The sequence below is a fragment of the Mobula hypostoma genome, chromosome 11 (assembly GCF_963921235.1).
Source record: "Mobula hypostoma chromosome 11, sMobHyp1.1, whole genome shotgun sequence".
NCBI classification, from domain to species: Eukaryota; Metazoa; Chordata; class Chondrichthyes; order Myliobatiformes; family Myliobatidae; genus Mobula; species Mobula hypostoma.
Genome location: NC_086107.1, coordinates 7,974,711 through 7,988,366, shown reverse-complemented (window position 1 = coordinate 7,988,366; position 13,656 = coordinate 7,974,711). Strand labels below are relative to the sequence as shown.

At 42.5% G+C, this 13,656-nt stretch overlaps 1 protein-coding gene across 1 annotated transcript in view; it reads left to right on the top strand.

Moving 5' to 3' along the window:
* Nucleotides 1–13,656, top strand: part of LOC134353570 (doublecortin domain-containing protein 1-like) — a 610,678-nt gene that overhangs the window by 137,216 nt on the left and 459,806 nt on the right. Inside the window, exon 9 of the mRNA XM_063061626.1 lies at nucleotides 2,550–2,684. Within this exon, the coding sequence (XP_062917696.1) occupies nucleotides 2,550–2,684 (135 nt within the window). The remainder of the gene's footprint in view (nucleotides 1–2,549; nucleotides 2,685–13,656) is intronic.

Sequence of the window (13,656 nt, the reverse complement as noted above, 5' to 3'; positions counted from 1 at the left end):
CTTACATGAGATATAATGCGCTCTCATGGAGAGAAAGAAGGCTTCAGCAGTAATCGTTCCCCACTTGAGTCCCATTGTTATCACCGCGCCCATTATCATCGTTCTTCCCTTCAGTTGAATTGATAGGATATTTACTTATGAGCGTGCCTAAAGAACTAAGTGCTCCAATTAACTCAATGGTCCGGTTTTTGATGTGATTTAAACACTTAAACTAAACTAGAAGACCATTATTTTGAACCTCAGCAAACACGTCACTTAACCTAGCTTGCTTTACTTGCCTGGGTTTATTTTCAGTTCAGAGAACATAAGAGAGATGAAAGAGATTAGCTTTATTTGTCACATGTACAATGAAACGTACAGTGAAATATGTCATTTTGCATTAACGACCAACACGGAATGTGACACACACAGAATGCTTGAGGAACTCAGCAGGCCAGGCGGCATCTATGGAAAAGAATACAGTCGACATTTCAGGCCGAGACCCTTCAGTCCTGCTGCGTTCCTCCTGCTTTTTTGTGTGTGTCGCTTGGATTTCCAGCATCTGCAGGTTTTCTCTTGTAGGTGAAAGGGGAAGCCGAGTAGACGGGAAAGGTCAAGATTAGGAGAAGAAAGAATCTGATAGGAGAGGAGATGGACAGTAGGAGAAAGGGAAGGAGGAGGGGGCCCGGGGGAACTGACAGGCAGGTGAGAAGAAATGAAAGGTCGGAAGAGGAAGCTGTGGGGGGGGGGGTGGAATTTATTCGCTGGAAGGAGAAATCGATATTCATACCATTAGGATTGAGGCTACCTAGATGGAACATAAGGTATTGCTCCTCCACTGTGAGAGTGGCCTCATCTTTGGCAAAGATGAGGGAATGGATCAACATGTCGGAATGGGAATGAGAATGGGAATTAAATGTTTGCCACCGGGAAGTCCCGCTTGTGGCAGATGGTGCAGAGGTGCTTGATGAAGCGGAACGTGGATGGTGCTGGGGGCAAGTGTCGCCGGAAGCATAACATGTGCACAACTTACTAACCTCACCCCGCCCTCAGCGCAAATAATGCATTTCACTGTATGCTTCAATGTACATGTGACAAATAAAGCAAATCATTAATCAATGACATGAGCTATTGGACAACCTGTGCAGTGTTAGTGAGGAAAGATTGTTGGACTTTTTTCATGGGGTCCTGTTGCAGGAAAGCGCCAACCATCATTAGGGTCCCCCTCCACCCAGGCCATGCTCTCTTCTTACTGCTGTCATCAGGAAGAAAGTACAGGAGCCTCATGACCCATATCACCAGGTTCAGGAGCTGTTACCCCTCAGCTATCAGCTTCTTGAACCAGAGGGAATAACAACTTCACTCACTCCAACATTGAACTGTTGCCACAACCTACTGACTCTCTTTCAAGCATTCTTCATCTCATATGCTCAATATTTATTGCTCATTTATTTATTTATTTATTTATTTTTGTATTTGCACAGTTTGCCCATCTTGTTGTGTTTCTTGTATTTACTGTGGATGCCCACAAGAAAATGAATCTCATGGTTGTATGTAGTGATAAAATTACTTTGAAATTTGAACTTTGAATGTGTTGTACATACAGTCCCATGCCACCCCAGCCCACTCCAATCCAGGCTCTTTCAGTGACTAGGTGAAAAATGTCAGTTTTCTTACTTTTTTAACTTACGTTATTTGTTGTATTTTTTTCACGGTAACATGTTGAAGCTGCACCCTCTCTAACATGCTGGTGGAGAGAGTTTTATTTGGGTTTTTAGCGCTGGAATTAGTTACATTCGGACACGTCTCATTAGTGGGGCAGCAGTATGGTCACATTGTTTATTCCAGGGACCAGCTGCTTGCGCTTATGCCGGCCGGTTTAGCGAACAGAGCAGCAGACACCCCGGCTGAAATCTGGAGGAAAACACACAGAGGATGCAGAGGGGGATCAAAAAGGCAAGGAAAGAGGACCGGGTCGAGACAACAGAGACCTATGGAGAAGAGGAGTTCTCCACTTGGACTGCACGTGGACATACCCGACCAAAACTTTTCCATGGAGGGCTTCCAGACCGTCCAGGCTGACGGGGCTTACTGTTCTGGTTAACAACGGATGGTGCAATCCTGGTGATAATACAATCGAGGAATGTGTTTGTAGCCCGGATATTGAACTTCTTGCTGTTGGACTCGGGCCATATTCCACCAAGATGCAACACTGGGCGTCATCGGAGGTTGTTCCTACCTGTGGCCATCGAACTTTGCAGCTCCTCCCGTGGAGGGTCAGACACCCTGAACCAATAGGCTGGTCCTGGACTTACTTCCATCTGGCATAGTTTGCATATTGTTGTTTGATTGTTTGTGGTTTTTGTATTTCTATATTTATGCTCTATTCTTGGTTGGTGCAGCTGTAACGAAACTCAATTTCCCTCGGGATCAATAAAGTGTATCTATGTCTATGTCTATCCTCATATCCTCTTTCCAGGATAGAAGCTTAAGTAGAATTTCTGCCGGGAATCGTAAGGTTTAGTCAACTGATCAGATGTGAGGAATAATTGGGCATTTCACATTTGCAGATACCACATTGCTCTGATGCAAATGCCACTCCACTCTGTAAGAAGGGAGGAAATTATAGACCAGTTAGCCTGACTTCAGCGGCTGGGAAGATGTTGGAATCCATCACTAAGGATGAGGTTTCGGGGTACTTGAAGGTACATGATAAAGTAACACACACAAAATTCTGGAGGAACTCAGCAGGTTGAGGCAGCATCTATGGAAGTGAACAAACAATAGCATTTTGGGCTGAGACCTGGCATAAGGACTGGAAAGAAAGGGGTAAGATGACAGAATAAAAAAGTGGAGGGTGGGGAGGGGAAGGAGGGAGAATATCTAGAAGGTGAGCGATGAAGCCAGCTGGGTAGGAAAGGTAAAAAGCTGGATGAAATAGGCTGAAGTCAACATGGCTACTTTAAGGGGAAATGTTGCCTGACAAATCTGTGGGAATTCTTTGAAGAAATAACAGGCTGGATAGACAAAGGAGAGTCAGTGGACGTTGCTTACTTGGATTTTCAGAAGGCCTTTGACAAGGTGCTGAACATGCTTAACAAGATGAGAGCCCATAGTATTACAGAAATGAATGAAGGGAAAGAACGGACAGCCAGGGTGGAAATGGCTAATATAAGAGGGCATAATGTTAAAGTAATTGGAGGAATGTCCAGGGGGTGCTGTCAGAGGTAGGTTTTTAACACAGAGAGTGGTGAGTGCATGGAACATGTTGCCAAGGGTGGTGGTATATTAGCAAGATTTAAGGGACTCACAGAAAGGCACATGGTTGATAGAACAATCCAGGCTGCACGAGAAGTCCACAGTATTGGGTTCTTCTGCTACTGGACAGTGAGTTCTAGGCTGTGTGAGGAATGCCCTCAATTACTGAAGTAGTAGTGTATCATGCAACACACATAAAAGTTGCTGGTGAACGCAGCAGGCCAGGCAGCATCTCTAGGAAGAGGTGCAGTTGATGTTTCAGGCCGAGACCCTTCGTCAGGACTAACTGAAGGAAGAGTGAGTAAGGGATTTGAAAGTTGGAGGGGGAGGGGGAGATCCAAAATGATAGGAGAAGACAGGAGGGGGAGGGATGGAGCCAAGAGCTGGACAGGTGATAGGCAAAAGGGATACGAGAGGATCATGGGACAGGAGGTCCGGGAAGAAAGACAAGGCGGGGGGGGGGAACCCAGAGGATGGGCAAGGGGTATTTTCAGAGGGACAGAGGGAGAAAAAGGAGAGTGAGAGAAAGAATGTGTGTATAAAAATAAGTAACAGATGGGGTACGAGGGGGAGGTGGGGCATTAGCGGAAGTTAGTGAAGTTGATGTTCATGCCATCAGGTTGGAGGCTACCCAGACGGAATATAAGGTGTTGTTCCTCCAACCTGAGTGTGACTTCACCTTTACAGTAGAGGAGGCCATGGATAGACATGTCAGAATGGGAATGGGATGTGGAATTAAAATGTGTGGCCACTGGGAGATCCTGCTTTCTCTGGCGGACAGAGCGCAGGTGTTCAGCAAAGCGGTCTCCCAGTCTGCGTCGGGTCTCGCCAATATATAAAAGGCCACATCGGGAGCACCGGACGCAGTATATCACCCCAGCCGACTCACAGGTGAAGTGTTGCCTCACCTGGAAGGACTGTTTGGGGCCCTGATTGGTGTCAAATCCCAGCAACTTTTATGTGTGTTGCTTGAATTTCCAGCATCTGCAGAATTCCTGTTGTTTGTAGTAGTGTATCATCCCAGGGAGCCACAGGAGTGACAGCAGCCCTATTGATTTTAAGGAATGTAAGAGAACACTACGAAACATTGACTGTACTCCTTTCCATAAATGCTGCCTGGCCTGCTGAGCCCTTCTAGCATATTGTGTGTGTGTTGCTTGGATTTCCAGCATCAGCAGATTTTCTCGTGTTTGTAAAAGCATTGCTCGTTTATTATTGTAATTTTTTTATATTATGAGCAAAGTTTATTTTGACATACATACATACATATAGGATGCATGGAGGCAAGGGGTTCAATTTATCATTGTGTACTATCTGTGCTCAGAAGTACCGAACTAACAGATTGCAATTTAACTTGATTGAGTTATGTACCACGTAAATGCTGTGATAGAATTTCAAAACTAGACTTCATTTTTTGTTAGAAGAGTCTCTCCTGACTCAACATAGCTCTGAGAGATCTGCTAGGTCATTAACTGAATAAAAATAATTCAGTTTTTAAAGAAGTGTGGTCAGATGGTGAAAATAAAAGCCTATCTCATTCTTGCTGCGACCATTGAGTGGGAGGTGCAGGAGTCTTGTGCCAGGTTTGGGAAGTTATACCTCACCTCAGAGCTGAACTGTCTCTGCAGCCTGTAGTCTCTGCAGCTCATGTTCTCAGTACTATTTGTTTACTTTCTTTTTACTATTTGCATGATTTGTTCTTTTTTTGCACATTAGATGTTCAATGGTCTTTGTTGTATGTGGCTTTTCTTAGATTCTGGTTTGTTTCTTTGTTTTGTGGGTGCTTGCAACAAGATTATTCTCAAGATTGTATATGATATACATACTTGGATAATAAATGTACTTTGAACTTTGAAATTCAATATCCAGCTATTATAAATATCATAATTTCTTTTAAGTTTCTTTATCTCATGTTAGTACTTTAAATTGGTCTTGGGCTTAAAGGACTGTATGTGTGTGTGTGTGTGTGTGTGTGTGTGTGTGGAAAGAGGCTTGTTTTTGCTGTTGCTAGTTGTGCTCTGTGTTGTTCTGCCAAGCATTGTGGGTATGTTATGTTGGTGCCTGACAGTGTGGTGACATTTGTCAGCAGCCCCCGTCACACTGTAGGGTGTGTTGTGAACACAAAATAATCTGCAGATGCTGGGGTCAAAGCAACACTTCCGGCCCGAAACGTCGACTGATTGTTTCCACGGATGCTGCCCGACCTGCTGAGTTTCTCTAGGGTGCGTTGTTTGGTAACGCACACTCCGTCACTATTTTATCATTTCTTGTCAGCCACCTTATGTACAGACACTCCTGTACCTGGAGTCACTTTATGAACATACACTCAATCACTCAATCTATACATTTAAGCTATCTTATGTACTTATGTCTTTATTGAGTTTTTTCATTATTGTGTTCTTTATCTTATTGTATGTTTTTTCTGCTGCATCAGATCTGGAGTACCAGTCATTTCATTCTCCTTTACACATGTATACCTGAAATGACATTAAACAATCTTGACTCTTGAATCTAACCCACCTACTAACTCACCACTCCACTACTACCTTATCATTTCCTGTCAGAGTCACCTAATGTATAGATACACCTGTGCCTAGTGTCACTTTATGGACATACAATCAATCTGTGTATATAAGCTATCTATGTATTTATTTTATTGTGTTTTTTATTGCTGTGCTCTTTATCTTATTGTGTTTTTTTTTCTGAGCTGTATCAGGAGTGACAATTATTTTGTTCATCTTTACACTGTGTACTGGAAATGACATTAAGCCATCCTGAATCTTGAATCTTGAAACAAAGCATTTCACTGTATGTCCTGATATACACATGACAAACAACCCTGAGCCTTGAATTTTGGACCATGTCTGATGAACACTTTACAACTCCAATATGTGGGGAAGGTGCTCCCTAAGAAATCATAAATGTGCAGATATGAGAAATCTGAAATAAAGACGGTAAACGTTGGAAACTTTCAGTAGGTCATTAACATCGTGGAAGGAGAAACAGTTAAAATTTCTTGTCATAGAGTCATAGAGCACTACAGTACGGAAACCATACTAGTTCATGCTGAACTATTTCTTTGCCTGGTCCCATCAATCTGCACCTGGACCTTAGTCTCCATATCCCTCCAACTCGATTGTGTTGAAATCCAACCCATATTCACTACTTCTGCTGGAAACTCATTCCACACTCTCACCACCCTCTATGTTAAGATGTTCCCACTCATCTCCACCTTAAACCATTCATCTTGCACCCATGACCTTGTTTCTCACCCAATTTCAGTAGGAAAAGCCCACTTACATTTACCCTATCTATATAACCCTCATAATTTTGTATACCTAATATGTAGGGCTTTGGTCCCACTGACAACTGCCAGCCTGCAAGTAAAGGCACCTCCCAGTCTCCACCCAGCTAATAGGATTCACCTGTCACTCATTCCAGACTCATTACCTGCAGCCTATTTTAACCCCAGTTCCCATCCACAGTCCTTGTTCACTCATTAAACCAGCTGGCCTCAACCAGTTGCTCTTACTTTCACTCTCCCTGGCTGAAGTTTGCCTGGTTGTATGTTATGTTTAATTTCGGTTCTCTCTTATTTTGTGCCCACGTGGCTTGTTATTTTGAAATCTATTATTAATGCCCCATAAGCCAGTGATCTTAAACATGATTCTAAGCTTTCGTTCACCATTGAATCATCTCCGATGCTCTGCTTTTGGGTCAAGTCTTCTTGATATTTCCTAACATACTGTAATTTCAGGGATCTTTTGTCAGAGATAGAAAGAAAGGAAAAACGATTCACTTTTCAGTAGCAGAGAAGGTGGGGCTGGGATGGGCAGAACAAAATGAATAACTCCCATAGGGTGAGCCAACATGGGACTAGTGACAAGTACATTATACTTCCTTGTCTATGTAATGTATGAAATCACCAGTGAGGTTCCAAGAACTTAGTTGGTGAAGCTGTGGGACACGTCCAGGAAGTCAGACTAGATGTATAAAATAAAATATTATTTTATAATTTGATGTTGAGTCTAGAAGGCTGCACCATGCTCAGATGGAACCTGAAGCTTTCTTCCTCAAATCTTTGTTGGATGTTGTTTTAACAGAATACAAGGACTTTCCTTTGGAACAGAGATGAGGAGGAATTTCTTTAGCCAGAGGGTGGTGAATCTGTGGAATTCATTGCCACAGACGGCTGTGGAGGCCAAGTTATTGGGTATATTTAAAACGGAGGTTGATATGTTTTTGATTAGTCAGAGCATCAAAGGTTATGGGGAGAGGCAAGAGAATGGGGTTGAGAGGGATAATAAATCAGCCATGTAGAAATGGCAGAGCAACGCCAATGGGCTGATTCTGGCCTAATTATGCTCCTGAGTCGTATAGTCTTATGGTCTACCTGTGCAGGAGGCTACAGATAGAAGGGTCAGACAAGAAGTTGGATTGTGAGTTAAAGTGGCTGGCGATCGGAAGCTCAGGTTCCATCCTATAGACCTACAGTAGGTGTTCCACATGGTGATCCCAAATTGGAACTGTGCGATGCGATAAATTCTTCTGACCATCCTCATCTCTGAAACCAACATAGTTCCATGAGTAAGCATTGCTCATTTCTGGTCAGCCTATCAATTGATTGATTGTAAATAAAAAGGCAGTTCCAAAGTTTGCTCATTAATACAATTAGCAGAGATTTTCAAGTTCAAGTTTATTGTAATCTGACTGTACATATATACAACTAAACGAAACAACGCCCCTCCGGACCACAGTGCACCCGCAAACATATATCACACACAGCACATAAAACAAAATACTACCCACAAATAAGTAAATAAAATATAATTCAAAGTGCACAGCATAGGTAAACAGTAAAACGGGGGGAAAAAGGCATATAAGATGAATAAATTGTTCTCTGGCTTCCAGCCGGTACAGGTATCGATTATAACCAACATTTTGATGACAAACTCTGCCATCTTCATCAGGGATGATGCCAAGGTATGTCTCGTCTGGTGGTATTTATACCCCTGTTGTCTGTTTCTCCTGATTGGTTAGTCCTCATCCAATCAATTTTTCTGCAGCATTTTGTGTATTAATTCACTGCCCTCTGGTACTCCTCCCCTTCCCTTTCTTCCATGGCCTTCTATCCTCTCCTATCAGATTCCCTCTTCTCCAGCCCTTAATCTCTTTCACCAATCAACTTCCCAGCTCTTCACTTCACCCCCTCCCCCTCTCCCAGTTTCACCTATCACCTGCCACTTTGCTTTTCTTCCTCCCCTCCCCCCACCTCCTCACTCTGACTTCTCCGGTTCCTTTCCAGTCCTGAAGAAGGGTCTCAGCCTGAAATGTTAACTGTTTTTTAATTTCCATAGACCAGCTGAGTTCCTGTCTGTTCGTGTGTATTACTTTGACTTTCCAGCATCTGCAGATTTTCTCATGTTTGGGATGTACCTGACCTGCTGAGTTCCTGCAGCATTTTGTGTGTGTTCAGCATCTGCTGTATCTCTTGTGTTCATGTATTAGTTAAAAGTTTCCTGATAAACTTTAGCATTGCAACTTACTCCTAATGATGCACTGTAATCAGCAAATATACTGTATAAAACAGGGGTTCTGAATCTGGGGGCTACGGTCCATTGGTGTGGCACAGTAATTTTGTGCTGTTGAAGTCAATCCTATGGCCATTGCAAGTGCAATGTTCCACTACCGCCAATTACTTTGGGTAGCCCAAACCAATGCACCTGCTGTTCTTCTTGATGCGGGTTTCCACTGTGCGTCCCACCTGGCCGATATATGTTGCCCCGCAATTCACAGGGTCAAAGATGACCTGCGACTCAGGTCAGCTGGCATTGACAGGATTCCCTGTGAATGGCTTTTGGGATGATCTGGTAAAGGAGGCCATTGAAATAAAACTCAAGGAAAAGAATTTTAATAAAGGTAAAGGTCTCGCTCTAAGTAAGAACTAGAATTCAATTGTAAGCAAGATGGGAGAGCAGAAACCTGATTGGATGAGGACTAACCAATCAGAAGGGACAGACGACGGGGGAATAAATACCACTGAACTAGACATGCCCAGGCATCATCCCTGATGACGATGGCAGAGCCTGTCATTGAAATGTTGGTTATAATCCATACCTGTACCCAGCCGGAAGTCTGAGAAGAGTTTATTAGTAAGACAGGGGCTCCCAACCTGTAGTCTACGGACCTGTTGGCTAACAGTAAGGAACCGTGGCATAAAAACGGTTGGGAACTCCTGCAGTAAACAGTAAACAGCTTGCTGTTCCAGTATTAAGACCTCAGTGGTGGCAGGGTATTTATTAGTCTCACAGCCTGGGGGAAGAAGCTGTTACCCAGCTTGGCAGTCCTAGTCCTGTTGCTCCACTACCTCTTTTCTAATGGTAGTGGGTTAAAGAGATTGTGGGATGAGTGGTAGGGATCCTCAAAAATATCTTGGGCCCCTCATATACAATGCTCCCAGTAAATGTCACACATAAGGGGAAGAAGTTGTTACCTAGCCTGGCAGTCCGAGTCATGATCTTCCTGTACCTCCTGCTTGTGACATTCAATGGTTGGCACTTTGGACTGCACGTCATTCTGCTGGGCAGCGGACAGATAAAGTTTCTGGTTTCTATATCAGGGTTCTCAACCTCCTTTAATCCATGGACCCCTACCGTTAAGCAAGGGGTCTGTAGACCCCAGGTTCAGAACCCCTGTTTTATACTGTATATTTGCTAATGACAGGGCATCATTAGGAGTAAGTTGCAATGGCAAAGTTTATCAGGAACTTTTAACTAATTCATGAACACAAAAGATACAGCAGATGTTGGACACACACAAAATGCTGCAGGAACTCAGCAGGTCAGGTACATCCCAAACATGAGAAAATCTGCAGATGCTGGAAAGTCAAAGTAATACACACAAGCAGACGGGAACTCAGCTGGTCTATGGAAATTAAAAAACAGCTAACATTTCAGGCTAAGACCCTTCTTCAGGACTGGAAAGGAACCGGAGAAGTCAGAGTGAGAAGGTGGGGGGAGGGGAGGAAGAAGTACAAAGTGGCAGGTGATAGGTGAAACTGGGAGAGGGGGAGGGGGTGAAGTAAAGAGCTGGGAAGTTGATTGTTGAAAGAGATAAAGGGCTGGAGAAGGGGGAATCTGATAGGAGAGGATAGAAGGCCATGGAAGAAAGGGAAGGGGAGGAGTACCAGAGGGCAGTGATAGGCAGGTAAGGAGATAAGGTGAGAGAGGGAAATGGGAATGGGGAATGGTGAACTGGGAGGGGCAATTACCAGAAGTTTGAGAAATCAGGTACATTGTGCTTTCCCTCTTTCCTTTGCTCCTGATGAGTGCACTTGAGAAAGCACCCGGAGGGATTCCTGAACTTCGGAGTTGCTGTATGATACTCCTGGTATTTTGGAAGTTCTTTCCATTGCTAGTAACCTACTGTATTGTGTCTGCTTTGCTTTCTCCTTGATGCATTAATATTATCAAGATTCAAGATTCAAGTTTTTTTAATGTCATTTCCAGTACACAAGTGTAAAGGAGAACAAAACAATTGTTACTCTGGATATAATGCAGCAGAAAAAAACACAATAAGATAAAGAACTCAATAATAATAAAAACAAAATAAATATAAACATGTAAGATAGCTTATATACGTTGATTAATTGGATGTCCATAAAGTGATGCAAGGCTCTGGAGTGTCTGTACCTAAGGTGACTGACAGGAAATCATAAAGTAGTGGAGGGGCAGAGGGGTGGGTTAGTGGGTGGAGGTGTTGATCAGCCTTATTGCTTGGGGAAAGTAACTGTTTTTGAGTCTGGTGGTCCTGGTGTAGAGGCTACATAGCCTCTTCCCAGTGTATAAGATGATGAGGGGCATTCATCGTGTGGATAGCCAGAGGCTTTTTCCCAGGGCTGAAGTGGCTAACACGAGGGGGCGTAGTTGTAAGATGCTTGGAAATACGTAACGGGGGAATGTCAGGGGTTCATTTTTCACACAGAGAGTGGTGGGTGCATGGAATGCACCGCCGGCGATGGTGGTGGAAGCGGATACAATAGAGTCTTTTAATAAGAGTCTTTTAGATAGGTACATGGAGCTTAGAAAAAATAGAGGGCTATGCTCTAGGGAAATTCTAGGCAGTTTCTAGAGTAGGTTACATGGTCGGCACAACATTGTGGGCCAAAGGGTCTGTAACGTGGTGTAGATTTCTATGTTCTATGTTCTTCCCTGATGGGATTGGGACAAGCAGCTGTGTGGGCTGGATCCTTCATAATATTACTGGCCCTTTTCCTGCACCTTTCTATATATATATACATATGTCCTTGAAGGTTGGTAGGCTATTGCAGGTGATGCTTTGGGCAATTTTGTCTACCCGTTGTACAGCCTTCCTGTCTGCCACAGTTCAGCAATGTTTTTGTACCATACACAATCTTTGTTCCTTTATAATTTGGGCTATCATCCACAGATAATCTCTCTCAAAAGATAATTGTAAGGTCAGCTTTTTTGAACTACGCTCCTAAACTGTGGAACTCAATACCCAAAACTGTAAGGGATGCAGACTCAGTTGACACTTTTAAACACCAGTTCAAAACCTATTTATTTACCCTTGCTTTTAACTAACATCTTTTTGTCTTTTGTTTTCATTTTTGTACTTTATCTCATTGTAAGGCTCTTTGAACTACATCTATAGATACATTATTCTTCTTATTGCTGTTTGAGCCTCTGGTCTCCCAGTTTTAACATCAACAAAGTCAGCATCAGGATTTTGCAGGAACAACTTGTCAAGTTACTATGATCTGATTCCTTGAATATATTAACCTAATTACATTGCAATCATTAGAGTTCTTATTTGTTTCTTCCAGAGACCCACAGTAAAGCTTGTTGCAAGGAAGTTAAGAAAGTACAGTATATGTTGCTGTTGGTGGTAGGGAGTAAAAGGTTGATTGACAATGGAGGCAGACATTTCTGAGTTTCAAGGTAGTTTTGACATTTTTTTGGCAGAGAGTACTCTTGGATGGATACAGTGTGGTGGGAAATCTGTGATCTTTGGGACCAGCTGATGGATAGAAACATTCTTTACTGGTTCTAGGCTCCTATGGACAATAAACTTTATTATGAGCATATGTGAAAAATATACATAATGATGCACCACGATTAACTGGTGGAATCTCCAGACAGAGTTAGAAAGAATTATTTCAGTGCTCTTCATGTAGCTGGCCTCATATTTTTCCTTGCTTTTATATTTTCTCTGACTTGTCAACAGAGTGATGGTGGAGCTTGGTGTAACAGAGTCAGGTTTAATATCACTGGTATCTACCGTTTTGCAGCAGCAGTACATTGTAATACATAATGATTTAAAATAAAACTAAATTACAATAAGAAATATATATATATAAATTAAATTAAGTAGGCAGAGCAAGTGAGAGCAAGAAAGAAAAAATGATGAGGTTGTACTGATTGTCCATTCAGAAATCTGGTGGAGGAGGTAATATTGAGTGTAAATAACTTCACTTAATTGAATTTATTCATATTACAATCCAATGTGCTAAAAATTGTACCAAGTCGGAAGACTTCCTATCAGACTTCCTATCACTGGTAAAAAATATTCCTTAACAAATATAACATGCCTAAAATATTTTGTTCTCTATTTATTTTGTTCAAGGTGCCAATGCTTTGAAAGTAATCTATGGTTTGGCATGGACTAGATGGGCCGAAGGGCTTGTTTCTGTACTGTACTTTTCTATGACTCTATGATTCTAGAGGTGTTCTTTGGAGAATAATTCTGTTATTACTTGTATCAGGTTTCTTTTAGAATATTAGGGATATGGGCATTGCTTGTACTGGCTGGTCACTTGATTTTATTTATTGTTTATTTATTTTATTTGTTGTTTTATAGCATTGGGTACGAGAGTTGCAAACTCATTTTCGCTGTATTGGTGCATGACAAATTGTACTAAACAATGACAATAAAGATATTTCAATTTCAACTAACAGCAACTCCTATTAAAATAGTTTTCAGAAGCTGAATCAAAGATGAAATACTTAAGGGAACATGAGGGGGAGCTTCTTCACTCAGAGGGTACTGAGAGTGTGGAATGAGCCGTCAGAGGATGTGTGGTTGTGGGTTCGATTGCAACGTTTAAGAGAAATTTGAATAACTACATGGATAGGAGGGATGTGGGGGTGGGGGCTACAAGCCAGCTGCAGGTTGATGGGACTAGGCAGAATAACAGTTTGGCATGGACTAGATGGGATAAGAGACTTGTTTCTGTGCTGTCGTGTTCTAGGACTCTATAGCTATAAATTATCTTAGAAGACTAAGTATAAGATTTTAGCCAGCCTGTGGTACAGTGACATCCACACTGGACTGCAAGACGAGTGGTCTCAGGTTTGAATCCAGCCGCCAGTTCTTTGCACACTTTCCATCTGTCCCGGG